Source organism: Mercenaria mercenaria, chromosome 1 (genome assembly GCF_021730395.1).
Source record: "Mercenaria mercenaria strain notata chromosome 1, MADL_Memer_1, whole genome shotgun sequence".
NCBI classification, from domain to species: Eukaryota; Metazoa; Mollusca; class Bivalvia; order Venerida; family Veneridae; genus Mercenaria; species Mercenaria mercenaria.
Window position 1 is genome coordinate 117,566,431 of NC_069361.1, and position 18,954 is coordinate 117,585,384.

At 33.5% G+C, this 18,954-nt stretch overlaps 1 protein-coding gene across 10 annotated transcripts in view; it reads left to right on the plus strand.

Moving 5' to 3' along the window:
* Positions 1-18,954, plus strand: part of LOC123525784 (centrosomal protein of 290 kDa-like) — a 63,963-nt gene that overhangs the window by 36,352 nt on the left and 8,657 nt on the right. For 5 of the 10 annotated variants that reach the window (XM_053521712.1, XM_045304940.2, XM_053521720.1 and 2 more), the window contains 9 exons: positions 467-496; positions 2,518-2,568; positions 4,384-4,515; positions 4,859-4,997; positions 8,234-8,313; positions 11,978-12,130; positions 12,490-12,592; positions 13,314-13,357; positions 13,712-13,874. In XM_053521712.1, coding sequence (XP_053377687.1) covers positions 467-496; positions 2,518-2,568; positions 4,384-4,515; positions 4,859-4,997; positions 8,234-8,313; positions 11,978-12,130; positions 12,490-12,592; positions 13,314-13,357; positions 13,712-13,874 — 895 coding nt within the window. Of the gene's footprint in view, positions 1-466; positions 497-2,517; positions 2,569-4,383; positions 4,516-4,858; positions 4,998-8,233; positions 8,314-11,977; positions 12,131-12,489; positions 12,593-13,313; positions 13,358-13,711; positions 13,875-18,310; positions 18,328-18,954 lie in introns of all 10 variants that reach the window. The other 5 variants (XM_053521705.1, XM_045305012.2, XM_053521725.1 and 2 more) reach the window with 4 other exon arrangements.

Genomic DNA, 18,954 nt, shown 5'->3' on the forward strand with positions numbered 1-18,954 from the left:
TTATGCTTCTGTACCACATTCCAAGGTTAATAAATTGGGACTGACATTTTATGTTTTTACTCCACATTCTAAGGTTAACAGATTGGGACTAGCATATTTTATGATTTTATTCCACATTCCAAGGTTAATAAATTGTGACTTGCATTTTATACTTTTACACCATATTCTAAGGTTAATAGATTTGGACTAGCAGTTTATGCTTTTATACACATTCCAGGTTAATAGATTGGGACTAGCAGTTTATGGCTGCGTTTGGAAACCATTCTTGGAATGGAACTTTTCAATATTGAGCTAAGAATTAATAAGAAAGTTGCTGGAGTTTTTGGACTAGCCTCTCAAACTCAGTTATTAGAGTTCTCAAATGAATAATTTGATATCTGGCACTTTAGAGATGTTATTGATCCACTTTTTTTATGGGATACCTATATCTATTGATACATGACCTCATACAATTATATGAATACAGATGAGAACCCTGCATGAGTTAGAAGAAGTGGTAGGTATAAGACATTGAAATCTGCATGTATCTTTTATATGTCTGAAAATAAACAAATCTTTTAATACACTAGCATTGACTCATTTGAAGACTGTATTACGATCTCCTTGATTTATGGAACTGTGTCAAATGTAGTAGATAGCTATGCTAACATTTTTTTAATTCTTTGACTGACAGGTCATTTCATACATGTTGGAGTATTGTCAGAAGCTAATTTTAAAATAACTAGTATTTAAAAGTAAAATGTATGGTAATTTTGTGAAATAAGTGTGCTGTTTGTTTTGTTTGTATTGTAAGTGTGGTCATATTAACATGCATGTATTTCTATAATTGATATCATTTCTGATGTACCAACAAGTAAAAAACTTTTTCATGCCCTTTCTGAAGTAGAAGGACTTTATATATGTATATATTTTGGTTAATTTATGGCATTGTTTTTAATCCTGAACCAGAGACCTTTGGCTTCAGTCATATATACTCTTTATTAACTTACATGTGGTCAGTGCAAAAGTCTTACTGTTTTGTTGTTCAGTCTATTCAAGGTCAAGGTTATGATTAGCTTGAGGATTGTAATATGTAAGCATTTGTTCAGTGTACTTTGTAATGAGATATGTACAAAGATAAAACAACTTGATCCTTTATCTCACTTAAACGTTTTCAGGATGAGCTATCAGTATAGGTTCTGTCGCCCATCATCTTGCATCAATATTTTTACTTATATCTTTCTCAAGTTTGTTCAAGTGAATTCACTTGAACCATTTCAGGTGTCATCAAAGCTCAGATTAGAAAAATCTGTAAGTAGCTTTCTTGTCATCAGCTGCTTGATGGATTTTTGTCAAAGTAGGTCAGAAGCATCTGTGCAAGAGTATTTCTTTAAAAAAATGCTTGTACAAATGGTTCCACTTGACTGCCTGGGTCATAGCAGCATTATTTTGTGATGAATGTTTTCATTGTAAACAAAATTGCTGTATTTCTTGAGATAGTATGTCATGACAACTATTTAAGGTCAGAATGTCAAAGTCAGTGAGTGACTATGAGCCCCACCGTTACATAACTGAAATACTGTTGAAAAGTGGTAGTAAACTAAAAGAAAAACTTTAGGGCCATCTGCCATATTCCCAATCAATCTGTCTTAAATTGTTGTCAGTAATGACTAAGGGAGGGAGGGAGGGGGTGGCAGGGGCAAGTGGGAGGATTTTCAGCAATCAGTGTTATACAAATAAGTTGAATTTTGACTTTCTGGAATGATGTTAATTCATTTAGATGAAACAAATGATTATTTCTACTGTGCTCAAAAGAAAGATTGTAAATATATGATATGTGAAGGACATGAAAAAATGGTATCCGGTAAGTTAACAATATTGGTAGAAGCAGTACTGTTAATAGTATTTCAGAAATCAACAAAAATTCTCAGATAGATTATTATTTAAAGAAAATACCTGTGAGGTAATGCTAGTTTATACACCCCAAATATGAATATTTGAGAAAATTCATCAGTTAAAGGGAAAGGCAACCTTTTTTTCAAATGTTGAATCTGTCTGCTACTTCTCTTTTTTAAATTCATTTAAGTAACTGAAGGAATCTCCAAAATTTGCTTAAAATGAGTCCTACCTCCACCTCCCCATATTTCAATATTTGATATTACTGACAATCATTTTGTTAAACAAAATAGTGGATTGAATTTATTTTTGAATATTGATTTGGCTTTTCTTTCCTTTTGCTCTGTACAATAATCTCTTGCAGCTTTTTTCAATCAGAAAAAAAGAAATTATCAAGCTTTAGAAATTATCTTTCTAAAGGTGTTTTGCTAAAAAAATCATAGTATTTAAATGATGTTTTAAACATACTAAAATGGCTATCTCATAGACATTTTCTTAAATTTCAAACTGCCATCTCTTTTTCAAAGGCTTGATGGTGGCTGATTTTAGGCATCTCTTTCCCTCAAAATATTTGGCAAGTAAGGATAGAATGTGTGGAAAATTTCCAAAATCTCTGTATGAAATATGACTTATATACCCTAGGAAGAGGAAAGCGAAGCTACTAGCTCTGAATATGATGAACTTGAAGCAGGGGTAAGATCAGAAAGTGAATGTATGACTGAATGTGAATACAGAGTTATATAATTTTGTATCGTCAGCTTTAAGTGTCTGAAGTAATGTTGCTTTCATGAAATTGTCAAATTTGTATAGCTAACATGTGTTCTTTTGTACAGAAAAGAAATTAATACAGAAGAAGTTTGTTACCAAGCTGTGATGTGTGTATTTGGACTTTCTAAATGTCAGATGTTTTTAATGAAACTTTTTTATGTATGTTTTGCATTTAATTAAGCAGATATTGATCATAAAGTAACAAATTATTAGAGGTTTTTTATGCAGATTTTTTATTGGATTATCATTTTGTGCTTGATTGAGATATTTTGCTATCCTGATATTGATTTTGCAATCTTCATACTTTTATTCAAATATGTTCTTGACATCATTCTAATATACTTGTCATAGAGTCCTCTACATCACTAACAGATGTTCTCAATGTATTTTATTGCAAGGTCAATGAACTATGACATGTATATTGGAGAGATTATATGTTTTTAGCTCCACTTTTCGAAGAAAATGTAGAACTATTGCACTCGCCCCAGCATCGGTATTGGCGTCGCTGTTGGTTAAAGTTTTTGATAAAGTCAAATATCTCTGTTACTATCAAAGCTATTGACTTGAAACTTAAAATAGTTATTTGCTATCAAAGTCTACACCAGGAGAAACAATCCCCATAACACTGAATTGAATTTTGACAGAATTATGCCCCTTTTTAACTTAGAAATTTTGTTAAAATTTTTGGTAAGTCAAATATCTCTGTTACTATTAAAGCTTTTGACTTGAAACTCAAAATAGTTATTTACTATCAAAATCTACACCAGGAGACACAATTCCTATAACTCTGGTTTAAATTTTGACAGAATTATGCCCCTTTTTAACTTAGAATTTTTTAGAATTTTGATAAAGTCAAATATCTCTGTTACTATCAAAGCTTTTGACTTGAAACTTAAAATACTTATTTACCATCAAAGTCTACACCAGGTGAAACAATCCCCATAACTCTGATTTGAATTTTGACAGAATATTGCCCCTTTTAACTTAGATTGTTTTGTTAAAATTTTTGATAGAGTCAAATATCTCTGTTACTATTAAAGCTTTTGACTTAAAACTCAAAACAGTTATTTACTATCAAAGTCTACACCAGGGGTCACAATTCTCATAACTATAATTTGAATTTTAACAGAGTTATGTCCCTTTTTAACTTAACTTTTTTACTGGCATTTAAGCTCTAATTCAGAGTCAAGAACTGAGAAAAGTCAAGCGCGCTGTCTTACGGACAGCTCTTGTTAAATATGCCGAAACTGGGCCCAGTGTTACATCAAAACCTGGATATGCATGATACTTGACTTACAGTGTATGAATTTTTTTTATATGTTTCTATATGCTTGAAAGTGTGCTCAATTATGGCATGATCTATTAAATATTTCATACATTCCATATGCTTGACAGGGGTCCCAGGATAAGCTCTTGATTCTGTAAAATATATCATATTTTCCTTATGCTTGATAGGGGACCCAGTTACATTGTGATATGTTAAATATATCATGTATTCCTTATGCTTGATAGGGGGCCTAGTTACATTGTGATATGTTAATTATATCATATTTTCCTTATGCTTGATAGGGGGCCTAGTTACATTGTGATATGTTAAATATATCATATTTTCCTTATGCTTGATAGGGGGCCCAGTTACATTGTGATTTGTTAAATATATCATATTTTCCTTATGCTTGATAGGGGGCCCAGTTACATTGTGATATGTTAAATATATCATATTTTCCTTATGCTTGATAGGGGGCCCAGTTACAGCGTGAATTGCGTGCAGATGATGACGAGATTAAAGACTTAGAAGAAAAGTTGGAGCAAGAACAGGAAAAATATCAGAAGTCTTTTACTAAACGACAAAATGAAGTTGATACAATGGAGGTATGTGTCATTGAAAAAGAAACTTTTAATGATTCAATGTGATGTCACCAAATTTCTTAGGTTAAGATCATGCTGATTTATTCTTCCCAAAGTGACACAGTGTATCAAAAATAAAAGTCATGTGAATTGCCTTGTTGATACACCATTTTTTTCCTGATAATACATTCTTGGATCCAGTGGAAGAAGGTAGTTTTTATGCAAGAATGGATTTAAATACATCAAAATTTTGTGTCTTTAGACCCAACATTTAAATAAAATAGAAGTGTATTTTATGTTATAATGCCTGTGAATTGAGAAACTGTGAATGCTTAATTTGTGACTTTTGTCTCTTGTATTTTCACAGAGAGAGGTAATAGAAATGGAGAACAATATAGCAGAAAAAACACAGAAAATTCAAGATGTAACCCCTGCATTTGATGATCTTGAGAAACGGTTTGAGGAGCGAACACAGGCCTATGATACACAGAAGAAAAGCATAGTTGGTAGGTGTGGTACCAGTCATTTCACACTGCACTTGCAAAGCTTGGTGTATACCACACTGGTGTAGTGATGCACATAAATGTATCATACTGGATACATACTAGTTTCCTCATCTTTATAGAGTTTCAAATGCCTCTCAGATTTTTTCAGACTGTTGTTAATTTCTCATGTTTTTGTTTATATGTGAACATGAGGATGTTTTTGTTTATATATGAACATGAGGTTTTAATTTAAAGCACATTGTGGCTGAATTTATGGCTTGTTGGTGACTGGATACAGAGTATACGCCGTTGAGGAAATCCACCCTAGGTGAGAGCAGGGTTCTCATCAGATATGAATTTTAGAGAAGGAGTTTATCCCATATCCAATCAACAACAATCCCTGGAACAATTTTATCTTGCTGACTACTTTTCTGATTTTGGACATTACTAATGCAGTTTTAACAAAATCCTTTTCTTTCTGACTACTCTACTTAAGCATTTGCTCAATAAATATTAAATGTACAACATAAATGGTCACAAAATAATACAAGCTAAATACTAGCGGATGTGGTTTGGGGTTGGAGGTTGTGGGGGTGGGGTTGGGTGGTAATGGATCGAGACATTTTGTAAATTAACATACTTATTAGCTGCTTTCACTGCACACAGGAATCTTGCAATCATAATTTGTTTAGTATATGACATGTTTTGTTTATAGTTGAGTAGCACCAGTCACAAAATGCATAACTAACTGTATTTTGACTGAATAACAAAAGCTCAATTACACATGTTATGAACTGGTTCTATTCAAAAACACCACAAATGTTACTTTTTCATCCTTTATGGAAGAAAATTTTTTCCCCAAATGATTTCAGAAGGAAACAAATGAGAGGCATTTGCATACATAAGTAGGCCATTCAGCAACTTTGATTTACAAATGTGTTGTTTATACTAGAATTAGGCAATTCTTGTCAGTTCATTTTAAAAAGAGTTGAAGATTTAACTCACCACAGAAAAATTGCCAAAAGCCTCAGGTTTCTTCTGTGTTCCTTGTTAAACATCGCTGTTTATTTACATGTATAATATATAATTAAGTGAAGGATATTTTCATGCAAAAAAAAATGGAAAAAAAATTGTGAATTATAAACTAAGAAAAGATGTTAATGTATCTGTGTCGTTTATAAAGTTGTTGAATGGTCAGTAGAAACATTCCTCTATAAACTTACAGCACCCCATGATTATTGCACTTCTAAATAATTAATATCTTTTCACTTGCTTTTACTCATTTCATGGTTTCAAACTTAAAGAAACTCTCTGAATGTTTGTATGCAATAAATGAAATGCAGATGGATAAACTAGTTGCTGAAAGGCATTAACAGTTATATGGTAAGCTTAATTGAAAAGAGCAGCTCAAATTGGAGTCTAGATTGTGGGGTTAGTCTCATATGGGACAAATGGTCTTAAAATCAAAAGCAATATATCTTTCGTCATTTGTTTTCCTGCATGACTTTTTTTTTAATTTACAATGTTTTGTTGCCACTTGATCATTATGTGTTTGTCTTGCTTGAAAAGTTTAAGGTCCCCTTATTCTTGAAAACTATGAAAACTATTGCTTTGAAACTTTGTACACCTTTCATTTTTACCAGATGAGTTATAGGCCAAGGACTATAACTCTGACTTGCATTTTTTGTACTTAGAAGATGTAAAGTAGAAATAGAATCAGCATTCTTATGTGAAGTAGAAAATAAAAAAACAAACCTGTAGTAAATACTATTATGTTCAAAGTAACTCAAGTTTAAAGTCATTATGGAGGTTACCTGAATAGTTTTGAAACCCTCAGTATTCATGAAACATGGTTCATCAGTTCTAAGATCACTCATAGAAGATGAGTAAAAGCAAGTGAGCATTTAGCACTTTTATACCCTCTTCCACTGTAATATCATGGGGGAGAAATGACTGGCTATCACTACCAACCTATGTACTCTTATTACTGTAGTCTTCCTTTCTAATCACTTGTAGTTACAATGCTTATTTCTGCAGGATTGCAGCGAGCTGTAATTCACTCTGATTCATCATCTGTGAAGTATATCAGTAAACATTTTCTTGGTAATGCATATTATTCAGTTAAACCAGTTTAGTAAAGAATTTGTTCATTTGTGTCTGTATAGAGTATAAATTACCCTCTCAGAAGAGTTGAACATCTCTTTACAAACTTTAAGGCTCTTAATATTTTCTTGCTTATTCGATGAATTCCTGTGTATGTTACGTCTCCACACCAATAACTTCAATGCTACAAAAACAGTTTATTAGATGGCGCCTTCTATATTTTGCTGGTCAATAATTTGTGCTTTTGGCTGGTCCATAGTTAAAGACAGCTTTGGGAAAAAAAATGAAATTTTTTCTGATGTAATTTAATAAAACATTTATCTGTGGCTTGTTGGCCGACAGACAAAAATATATAGCCTTTGTTGATCTTTTATAACTGAGGCAAATAGTTTTGACTGTTGACCTGCAATCTGCTTAGTATTTGCTCTGGAGAAATTGCACAGCAAACACACTTGATACAGCATTATATAATAGTCACATAAGATTTGAATTTGAAATATGATTAAATATTGAAATTCCTCTTAAAACCCAGTCTAAATAATACTTGAAATTCAGTATGAAAACCTGGCTTTATGATTAAGAAATGAAATGTTTTCAAAATGTGAACTAGTTAGGATCAAAAGACTTTTAGTTTAGATTGGTTGTTCTGGTTGCTTCATTACAGATGATGATGAAGATGACAATGATGATAATGATGATGAATTATTGTAATGGAATAATTTGAAGTAGCTGTATATATGTTTGTTAATGATATTACTTTTATTTTGAAGAAAATCAGTAAGATAGTTATATAAAAAGATTGATTGAATAAATAATCTAGATTACAATAGACTTTAGGTGATACAGTTGAAACTTGGAATCTTTAACTCCAAGGGATTGAGCATTTTACTTTGGGATAACAGAAAATCAACACTTAAATTAATAATTTTGCACACATGTTTTCGGGAAGGGACTTGAAAATGTTTTCAAGATAGCCAGAATTTTGAGGTAAGCATGTTTGAGATAACGTGTTTCAATTGTATAATAAAAAAAGAGCAAGAAAAGCTTCACTTCAAGTTTAGGGATGTAGCCCTTTAGATTAATGTTAATATTTTTTCATAAATCAAACAATTATGATGTAATGTATGTTAACCTTACAAAAAATGCTCTATTAGAACTGAAGACTAAAAAGTCTCAGCAGGAGGAAAAACTGAAGAAATTGAAGGAGAAGAAAGAAAGAATGACAGGACCCCAGGTAAAATTTGAATTCATATGTGTGTTTGTATAGACTGTGCATTGAATAGTCTGCCTTAAGTGCTGCCTTTAAGTTTGAGTAAAACAATTGCAGTCATTTTTTTACCTTTGATTCTTAACTGTCAGTTACCTTGAATTTGTGTTGTTGCAGAATTAATTATTACACAGGTTTGTTAGTTCAGGTGAAAAGAATTCTAAAAGGATGAAAGGCCCAACATCATATTCCATTTAGTTTCTGCATGTCGTTCTCAAATCTGGTGGCATACATTTCAACTTAATACTGAGTATCATAACAAGAATTCATAGCATTTATTTTGCAACTAAACATTTGCAGTCACAGCACACATGTTTCATATGTGGTACAGTTACATCATGTGATACTTTAATAGTTTTGTGGCATTGATTTTGATTCACACCAACCATTTGTAATAAGTATTGACTACTTAAAATTCTAAGAAACTTATATAGATCTTCTCTCTCACAAACACAATCGTTTTTTATATTCCTCACAGCTTCTTCATGTACGTACTTTCATTTAGTGAGTTGAATTTCAGCATTGCATTCCTTGTTTGATATTTGTCATTGTTTTTTAATTTTTTAATTTTCAATTTTCTTTGTTGTCAAGGGTTGCAAGTTTAACGATAGGATTTTTGCGTCTGGAAGTAGGGATATTGTACTGCCAGTTCTTGTTGTCTTACAAATACTGCATTCAGCAAAATTTGCATAGCTAAAAAAAGTGATCAACAAGAAAATTAGTTGGCGCCTTACTGTAACTTTGTAAAGTAAAATATGTTCTGTTTTTGGTTTTATTTCTACTGCTCTTAATAGACAATAACTTACTATCACAAACTTGCTTCTCGGAAACATGTTTGCAAATACCGTTGTTATATTCAGTGGTATTTCTTAAGATACAGCTTCAGAATGACGAAAATAGTTTCTATCCGAAATACACATCAATACAGGTGTGTTGCAAATCTTGCATGTATTTTCTTGCCTACAGCTTAATTGACAATGCTATGTGTTTGTATAAGTAATAAAATGATAAAATAACCTGTATAAGCAATCTCACCTATGCATGACGTGTAGATAGGCATTCTAAGTATATTTCAAACATGCTACAACTATGCATATCCGCCATATTTTGTTGTGATCACATGCATGTAACTGTACATTCTATTGGTTAAAATGGAGTTAGAGCAATTCTGGATTAAGTTAAATGGAGATAGAGCACTCCTTTACAAAGTCTAATGATGATCACATGATGTTAGTTTATGTGTATAATTGGTCAGAATAATTTTAAACATTAAAGTGCTTTAAGTCCTGGAGATAGAGTACTTTAATCGTTACTGTTACATTCAAACAGAGGACATGGAGCAAAGTATTACGCAGGATCTTTCTCTATGACGTCAAATGTTACGTTTTCTTGCTCCAGAGCGATAGAGCTCGGTGAGACAAACAAAATGATGTAAAAATCTCATTTTTTCCAAAAATGCAGATAGAGCACTATAAGAATCAGGCGACGGTATTTCTTGTAGCATCTATAGGATAAGTTAAGACATGATACATTAATTGATGTATTTCTTGTGGCATCTACAGGATAAGTTAAGACATGATACATTAATTGATGTATTTCTTGTGGCATCTACAGGATAAGTTAAGACATGATACATTAATTGATGTATTTCTTGTGGCATCTACAGGATAAGTTGAGACATGATACATTAATTGATGTATTTCTTGTGGCATCTATAGAATAAGTTAAGACATGATACATTAATTGATGTATTTCTTGTGGCATCTATAGAATAAGTTAAGACATGATACATTAATTGATGTATTTCTTGTGGCATCTACAGGATAAGTTGAGACATGATACATTAATTGATGTATTTCTTGTGGCATCTATAGAATAAGTTAAGACATGATACATTAATTGATGTATTTCTTGTGGCATCTACAGGATAAGTTGAGACATGATACATTAATTGATGTATTTCTTGTGGGGTCTACAGGATAAGTTAAGACATGATACATTAATTGATGTATTTCTTGTGGTGTCTACAGGATAAGTTGAGACATGATACATTCATTGATGTATTTCTTATGGCATCTACAGGATAAGTTAAGACATGATACATTAATTGATGTATTTCTTGTGGTGTCTACAGGATAAGTTGAGACATGATACATTCATTGATGTATTTCTTATGGCATCTACAGGATAAGTTAAGACATGATACATTAATTGGTGTATTTCTTGTGGTGTCTACAGGATAAGTTAAGACATGATACATTAGTTGATGTATTTCTTGTGGCATCTACAGGATAAGTTGAGACATGATACATTAATTGATGTATTTCTTGTGGCATTTACAGGATAAGTTGAGATATGATACATTAATTGATATATTTCTTGTGATGTCTACAGTATAAGTTGAGACATGATACATTGATTGATGTACTTGTGGTGTTTACAGGATAAGTTGAGACATGATACATTAATTGATACATTTCTTGTGGCATCTACAGGATAAGTTGAGACATGATACATTGATATATTTCTTGTGGTGTCTACAGGCTAAGTTGAGACATGTTACATTATTTGATGTATTTCATGTGGTGTCTACAGGATAAGCTGATACATGGTACATTAATTGATGTAAGTCTTGTGATGTCTTCTGGATATGTTGAGACATGATACATTAATTGTTGTATTTCTTGTGTCATCTACAGGATAAGTTGAGACATGATATATTAATTGTTGTATTTCTTATGGTGTCTACAGGATAAGTTGAGACATGATAATTGATGTATTTCTTGTGATGTCTACAGGATAAGTTGAGACATGATACATTGATTGATGTATTTCTTGTGATGTCTACAGGATAAGTTGAGACATGATACATTAATTGTTGTATTTCTTGTGGCATCTACAGGATAAGTTGAGACATTATGTATTAATTGTTGTATTTCTTGTGGTGTCTACAGGATAAGTTGAGACATGATACATTAATTGATGTATTTCTTGTAATGTCTACATGATAAGTTGAGACATGATACATTGATTGATGTATTTCTTGTGGCATCTACAGGATAAGTTGAGACATGATACATTAATTTTTGTATTTCTTGTGGTGTCTACAGGATACGTTGAGACATGATACATTAATTGATGTATTTCTTGGGATGTCTACAGGATAAGTTGAGACATGATACATTAATTGATGTATTTCTTGTAATGTCTGCAGGATAAGTTGAGACATGATACATTAATTGACATATTTCTTGTGATGTCTACATGAAAAGTTGAGACATGATATATTAATAATTGTTGTATTTCTTGTGGTGTCTACAGGATAAGTTGAGATAAAACATTAATTGGTGTATTTCTTGTGGTGTCTACAGGATAAGTTGAGACATGATACATTAATTGGTGTATTTCTTGTGGCATCTACAGGATAAGTTGAGACATGAAACATTAATTGGTGTATTTCTTGTGGCATCTACAGGATAAGTTGAGACATGATACATTAATTGATGTATTTCTTGTGATGTCTACATGATAAGTTGAGACATGATACATTAATTGACATATTTCTTTGGATGTCTACAGGATAAGTTGAGACATGATACATTGATTGATGTATTTCTTGTGATGTCTACAGGATAAGTTGAGACATGACCTGAAACAGAAACGCCATGAGATCATATTCCAGTTGAAGCATCACGGTGAGGAGACCAAGAAAATTGAGTCAGAGATATATGTTGGAGGCTGTAAACTGAAGACTGTTCTTGATGAAAATCATAAATTAGAGGAGGTAACTATGTTTTATTCTTCAACAGCTTAATTTCTATAAAGTATACAGTGTGGATCTATAACTGGTCAATAATTGTATGAATTTAAGACTTTACAACAACAGGTAGGTTTTAGAATTCTATGTTTAAAAAATGACAAAAAAAGGTACTGTAGCAGAAATATGGTTGATTTATAGTACAGTCTTGCAAACTGTTTAATGTTGTCTTTAAAGTGTGAATGTGATATTGGTAATTTTCTCATTTATCAATACCTTTAGATCATTGGCTTCAAATCAAAACAAAACAGTGTTGATATGCAGTGCTTAACAAGAATCAAACATGTGTATATTGTACTAAGTGATGTTCTATTTTTGTTCATCAGGGGTGTAAACAGTTCACAGAGGAAATAGATGATATACAGTACCAGATGGAGTATAACGAGAAATTGAAGGCAAAACTGCTTGAAGAACTTCTAAATACCAAAGGTAAAATTTACATATGAACAATTCATTTCTAAGGAACTGCTAGATGCAAAGAACACTTAAGGTTATATAAAGGAACATATTAAAGACACATATGTTTCACCTGTACAATTTTACCTGGATTCTTTAAATACGAAAGTTCAGTAGAACCTCTGTTAATGGCACCTTTGAAGAGCAGACACTTCTCTTCAGAGACGGATTGATTTTTTCCTTCCCAGTATGCAAAATCCTCATAAATTAATCTCTGCAGAGCAACAACCATTGTACAACACCACTTTTTAGTCTTCACAGTGGTGTTCACTGGAGACAGGTTACTCTGTATATGGACTTTCCATATAATCAGATTTATTTTGAAACTGTTGAAAAATAAACAACTGTGCATTAGAAGTTACTTTTTAAAGTGGGCATGCTGCAGAGGTATATCACAATTTTAGAACTTAAAAAGTAGATAGCAATGTATGTATAACATCAAAGATTGTAAATCACATAAATTAGTATCACTGCTGGCATTATAAATAACTATATACAACTAAAACAAAAGAAAGTTCTGCAAGTTATCAAAAACTTGTACATGACATTTGTGGGCTTTTTTATTCACTAAAACATATATAGAGTCTTTAATTAAGCAACAATAATATTCAAATCATTGCTTAGACCTGTCTTTCCCTGGGAAGATGTCTGTACCTATTACACTGAATCAGGTTGTATATTTTTCTTCTTGCAGAAATTTTGGGGAAAACCTGGCAGGAAGATCATGATACCCAGCAGGTATGGCATGGCTAAAACCTGACATTATTTATGTAGTTAGATTAAATTTCCTTCCAGCAAGATCTAGCTGGCTTTCAGTAGTATCTTCAGATTAAAAATTCCCAAAACTCAAAATTTGATATAAGAATTTCTCATCAAAAGAGGTTATGAACATCTACATTTAATTGTTTCATGTCACCTGCCAATTTGAAAAAAAGAATATAATCTAAAAATACAGTAATAGCTGAGACTGTTACAGTTGAAAACTTTGGAATATTATTGTATGCCTTTGCAATAATTTGTTATGTAATACAATGTGTAATTAATTGAGTTTTAAGAAAAAGTCCTATATAGTATGTCAATTTGTCTGTGTAGAAATTCACAGATCGAGACCAGTGTGTAGTGGATGAATTTGGTAACCTCCTCGACCGGACATCAAAGCGAGAACAGAAGATTTCCGGTATAACGAGTCAGCTAGAGGTGGAGTTAGGCTACCTGACCTCATTCCTGGACAACCTTGCCAGCAGGAGACCAAAAGGTGAGCACACACATTTGAGATATTTGTAGTGATTGATGAAGGTGATACAATTATGAAAGTAGATATAGCACTGATAAATAATTGTAGTCAAAAGTCAGTGATTGGAAGTCATTTAGACCTATTTTATGTGATTTAGAAGAAAGTTGAAAGTTTGAAGGAAAACTAAGACTTAGTGTAGATGATATTAGACAGGAGTTTGACTAAACAGAAGTTGTGTGTGAAACTGTATATTTTTATGTAACCTGACAACTGTTAGTCTTAAAAGAGTTCAAGTATGTATCAAATGTATAAAAGTTATGTTGTATATTAAGACTGACCATTGATATCATATCTATGTTCTATATTGTGATACCCAGAACTGTTTTTATATAGCAGAGTTTATTTCAGTGTGAGATCAAAATATATTTCACCAAGTGAACATTCAATGCAATATTTTCACAAGTGGCACAGTCAAGTGAAAAATAAAAAATCTGATATTTTCCCCGTTGCAAATAGCTATTGCAGACTTGCAACAAAAACTAAAATTGATCAAGCAATTTCAAATTACCTGTATCAGATGTTTGATTTCTCTCTAGATTTGGTAGAAAAGTGAAAGTATACAGTGAAACCATTACTGTTTCATAATTTTCTTGAAGGTTTTTTTTTTTGCTTATGATCTTAATTTCTGTCATAGGAAGCTTGACATACATCAACAAGTTTCATGCCATGGAAAATATATTAACATCACAAGGAATGTTTTTAATTCTATTCAATACTGTTACATGAGAAGTATTATCAAAATTAAAAACAGGGAACAATTTTGGATGACAAATATGAAAATATGTTTAATCTTTATTATTTGAAATGTTGCTAGAATTACTCATTACAAACAGAAGAAATACATTAAAATATCTGTATCACACTAAGATACAGAGACTAAATTACCAGTAAAGCATTTTTTCAACCATGTTTAAACAGATTCTGAATAAAGATATAAAAGAAGTCATCTGGAGACAAAAATAGCATAACTGCATAAATGTGGGGTTCCTATAAATCTTAAAAGGTCCTGTTTATTCCTGCTGGAATTCCAACAATCTAATGATAAATTAACATCTCTGTTGTGACGATCTTTGAGAAATAATAAGAATCTTTACTGACAATCTTCAATTCATATACATGTATATATTAAAAGGACTAAATTTTTATGCCCCTGAAGGTGGGCATATTAAAATCGCACTGTCCATCTGTGTGTCCATGTAAATTCTTGTCCGGGCTGTAACTCTGCCATCCATAAATGGATTTTGAAATAACTTTGCATAAATGTTCACCATAATGAGATGACATGTCATGCGCAAGACCCAGACCCCTAGCTCTGAGGTCAAGGTCACACTTAGAGGTCAAAGGTTAACAGGGTCTGTTTCGTTTCTGGTCCATAACTCTGCCATCCTTAAAGGGATTTTGAAATAACTTGGCGTAAATGTTTACCATAATAAGGTGATGTGTCATGCACAAGACCCAGACCCCTAGCTCAAAGGTCAAGGTCACATTTAAAGGTTAACAGGTGTCCGGTTCATAACTCTGCCATTCATCAAGGGATTTTGAAATTACTTGGCATAAATGTTCCCCATAATGAGACGACGTGTCATGCGCAAGATCCAGATCCCTAGCTCTAAGGTCAAGGTCACACTTAGAGGTTAAAGGTTAACAGGGTCTGTTTCTTGTCCGGTCCATCACTCTGCCATCAATGAAGGGATTCCAAAAGTACTTGGCAGAAATGTTCCCTATAATGAGATGACATGTCATGCGCAAGACAAGGAACCCTAGCTCCAAGGTCAAGGTCACACTTAGAAGTCAAAATTTAACATGGTCTTTGTCTTGTCTGATCCATAACTCTGCCATTTATCAAGGGATATGAAAATTATTTGACACAAATGTTAATTGAGAAGGTGTGTCGCGCTTATGACCCGGATCTCAGAGGTCAAGGTCAAGGTCAGAAAATGATTCATACCTGAACTATTCTGGCATTAAATTTTGCGCAGAAAATTGTAGCATTCTTGGGCACGCTTCGGGGGCATTTGTCACCAATAGTGACAGCTCTTTACAGTTTAATACTTTCTCTGCTTCTAAAGCATGTAACATTAAATACATAATAACAATCTGGTAATATTTTCATATTTTAGAGAATTACACCTTTTAAAATGTTAAAATTTACTCACATCTAATTTGTTTATATTTTGATATTATAATTTCAAAAACATATTTAATGATTTTTTATATGCCCGAAGGGACGTATTATGTTATACCCCCGGTGTTCGACTGTCTGTCCATCCGTCCGTTCATTAGCAATTTCATGTCCGCTATGTAACTCTTGAACCCCTTGAAGGATTTCAGAGAAACTTGACATAAATGTTCACCACACCGTGACAACATGCAGAGCACATGTTTTGGATGTCTCGCTTCAAGGTCAAGGTCACACTTAGGGGTCAAAAGTCATATCAGATTGTTTCGTGTCCGCTCTGTAACTCTTGAACTGCTTGAAGGATTTCAAGGAAACTTGGCACAAATGTTCACCACACCGCGATAATGTGCAGAGCACATGTTTCGGATGACTCACTTCAAGGTCAAGGTCATACTTAGGGGTCAAAGGTCATTTATGACTGCTTTGTGTATATTGCTCTGCATTGCAGTGCTTTTGTTTTCATTTGGCAGATCCCATTTTCAATGGATGGTACCTCCAATTTTTAATCCCCCGCCGTGGCGGAGGGATTATAGGAATGGTCTGCGTCCGTCCTTCCGTCCGTCCTTCCGTCCGTCTTTCCGTCCTTCCGTCCGTCTGTAACAAAATCGTGTCCGGTCCATATCTCCTAAACCCCTTGAAGGATTTTCATTAAACTTGGGTCAAATGATCACCTCATCAAGACGATGTGCAGAACCCATGAGTCAGCCTTGTCGGTTCAAGGTCAAGGTCACAACTCAAGGTCAAAGGTTTGAGCCTGCCATTTTGTGTCCGCTCTATATCTCCTAAACCCCTTGAAGGAATTTTATAAAACTTGGGTCAAATGATCACCTCATCAAGACGATGTGCAGAACCCATGAGTCAGCCATGCCGGCTCAAGGTCAAGGTCACAACTCAAGGTCAAAGGTTTGAGCCTTCCATTTTGTGTCCGCTCTATATCTCTTAAACCCCTTGAAGGAATTTTATAAAACTTGGGTCAATTGATCACCTCATCAAGACGATGTGCATAACCCATGAGTCAGTCATGCCGGCTCAAGGTCAAGGTCACAACTTAGGGTCAAAGGTTTGAGCCTTCCATTTTGTGTCTGCTCTATATCTCCTAAACCCCTTGAAGGATTTTCATCAAACTTGGGTCAAACGATAACCTCATCAAGGTGATGTGCAGAACTTATGAGTCAGCCATGTCGACTCAAGGTCAAGGTCACAACTGAAGGTCAAAGGTTTGAGCCTTCCATTTCGTGTCCGCTCTATATCTCCTAAACCCCTTGAAGGAATTTTATAAAACTTGGGTCAAATGATTACCTCATCAGAACGATGTGCAGAAATTATGAGTCAACCATGCCAGCTCAAGGTCAAGGTCACAACTAAGGGTCGAAGGTTTGAGCCTTCCATTTGGTTTCCACTCTGTATCTCCTTAACCGCTTGAAGGATTTTCATCAAACTTGGGTCAAATGATCACCTCATCAAGAACTCATGAGTCAGCCATGTCAACTCAAGGTCAAGGTCACAACTGAAGGTCAAAGGTTTCAGCTCTGTATCTCCTAAACCCCTTGATGGATTTTCATGAAACTTTGGTCAAATGATCACCTCATCAAGATGTTGTGCAGAATTCATGAGTCAGCCATGTCAGTTCAAGGTCAAGGTCACAGCTAAAATCAAAGGTTTACCCTTTCACTATCTATAGCAGTGGCGGGGGATTTAGCTGTCTTTCAGACTGCCTTGTTAGGTGTATTTTGACATACCTGTACCTTGTAAGGATTTTTTTTTGGACTTAGAATTTTTTTTTTTTGAATTTCTCCTCTTTGTTGTTCCTGTCCTTTAGGCTTCAACAGTCAAGTTCTTGGAATGTTGCTCCTATCTTCTGATGTAACCCTTTGGGCGTATATTGCCCTGCTTGGCAGAGCTCTTGTTATTATTTAGACTATTATGAACACTTTCCAATGATCCCAAATTTTATTGTGATTAGTAGCAATGCAGAGTTCTGGTCAGCTTGCATTTTCCAAGTAGAGCAGAGGTCAAGGTCACAGCAATTTCAAATTAGAATAACATACCCAGTTACCCAAGACAAGTTTTATAGGGTGTATATGAATGAAAATGTTTGACATTGCATGCTTAGACTTTGTTTGCATTGTTAATAAAACTTAATCTAAGTAAAATGGTACATACCTTATACGTGTTTTACTATATTAAGAAATCTATTTGGGAAATTACATGCAAACAGGAAAACCTTGGAAACATGTAAGAATATGACACAATCCATTTAGACTGCATGAACATCCAGTTATATAGCACATGTATATACTTCAGATTTGTAATTATCCATGAATATTTCAGCATGAATATAGAAATATAAATATCCATGTAGCCTTCAAGCATGCTCAATAATACTTTTTTTCAGACTTTATACAGTCATGCTTTGTACTTCTCTTTTGTGATATACATGTGTATGTTTATAACTGTGAAAATGAAGTGTTACAGATGTAGTTGTACCAACCACATTTTATTAATAAATAAAAGGCAACAGATGTGAAATAACTGGCAGTTAAAATGGCAATATTAGCTTTTTGGTGAGCTTTTGTGATTGCCCTTCGTCCGTCGTCTGTCCACAATTTCTTATGAACACGATAGAGAGCACATTTTGCAATCAGTTTTAATTAAACTTGCACACAACCTATATTGGCATTATATCTTGACTCCTTTTGAAAACTAGCCAGATCCCATCATGGGTTCTATAGTTATGGCCCCTTAAAGGGCCAAAATTTGCTAATTTGGCTTGTGAACACGATAGAGACCGCATTTTGCAAACAGTTTTAATCAAACTTGCACACAACTTGTATTGGCATAATATGTCAGTTCCTTTCGAAA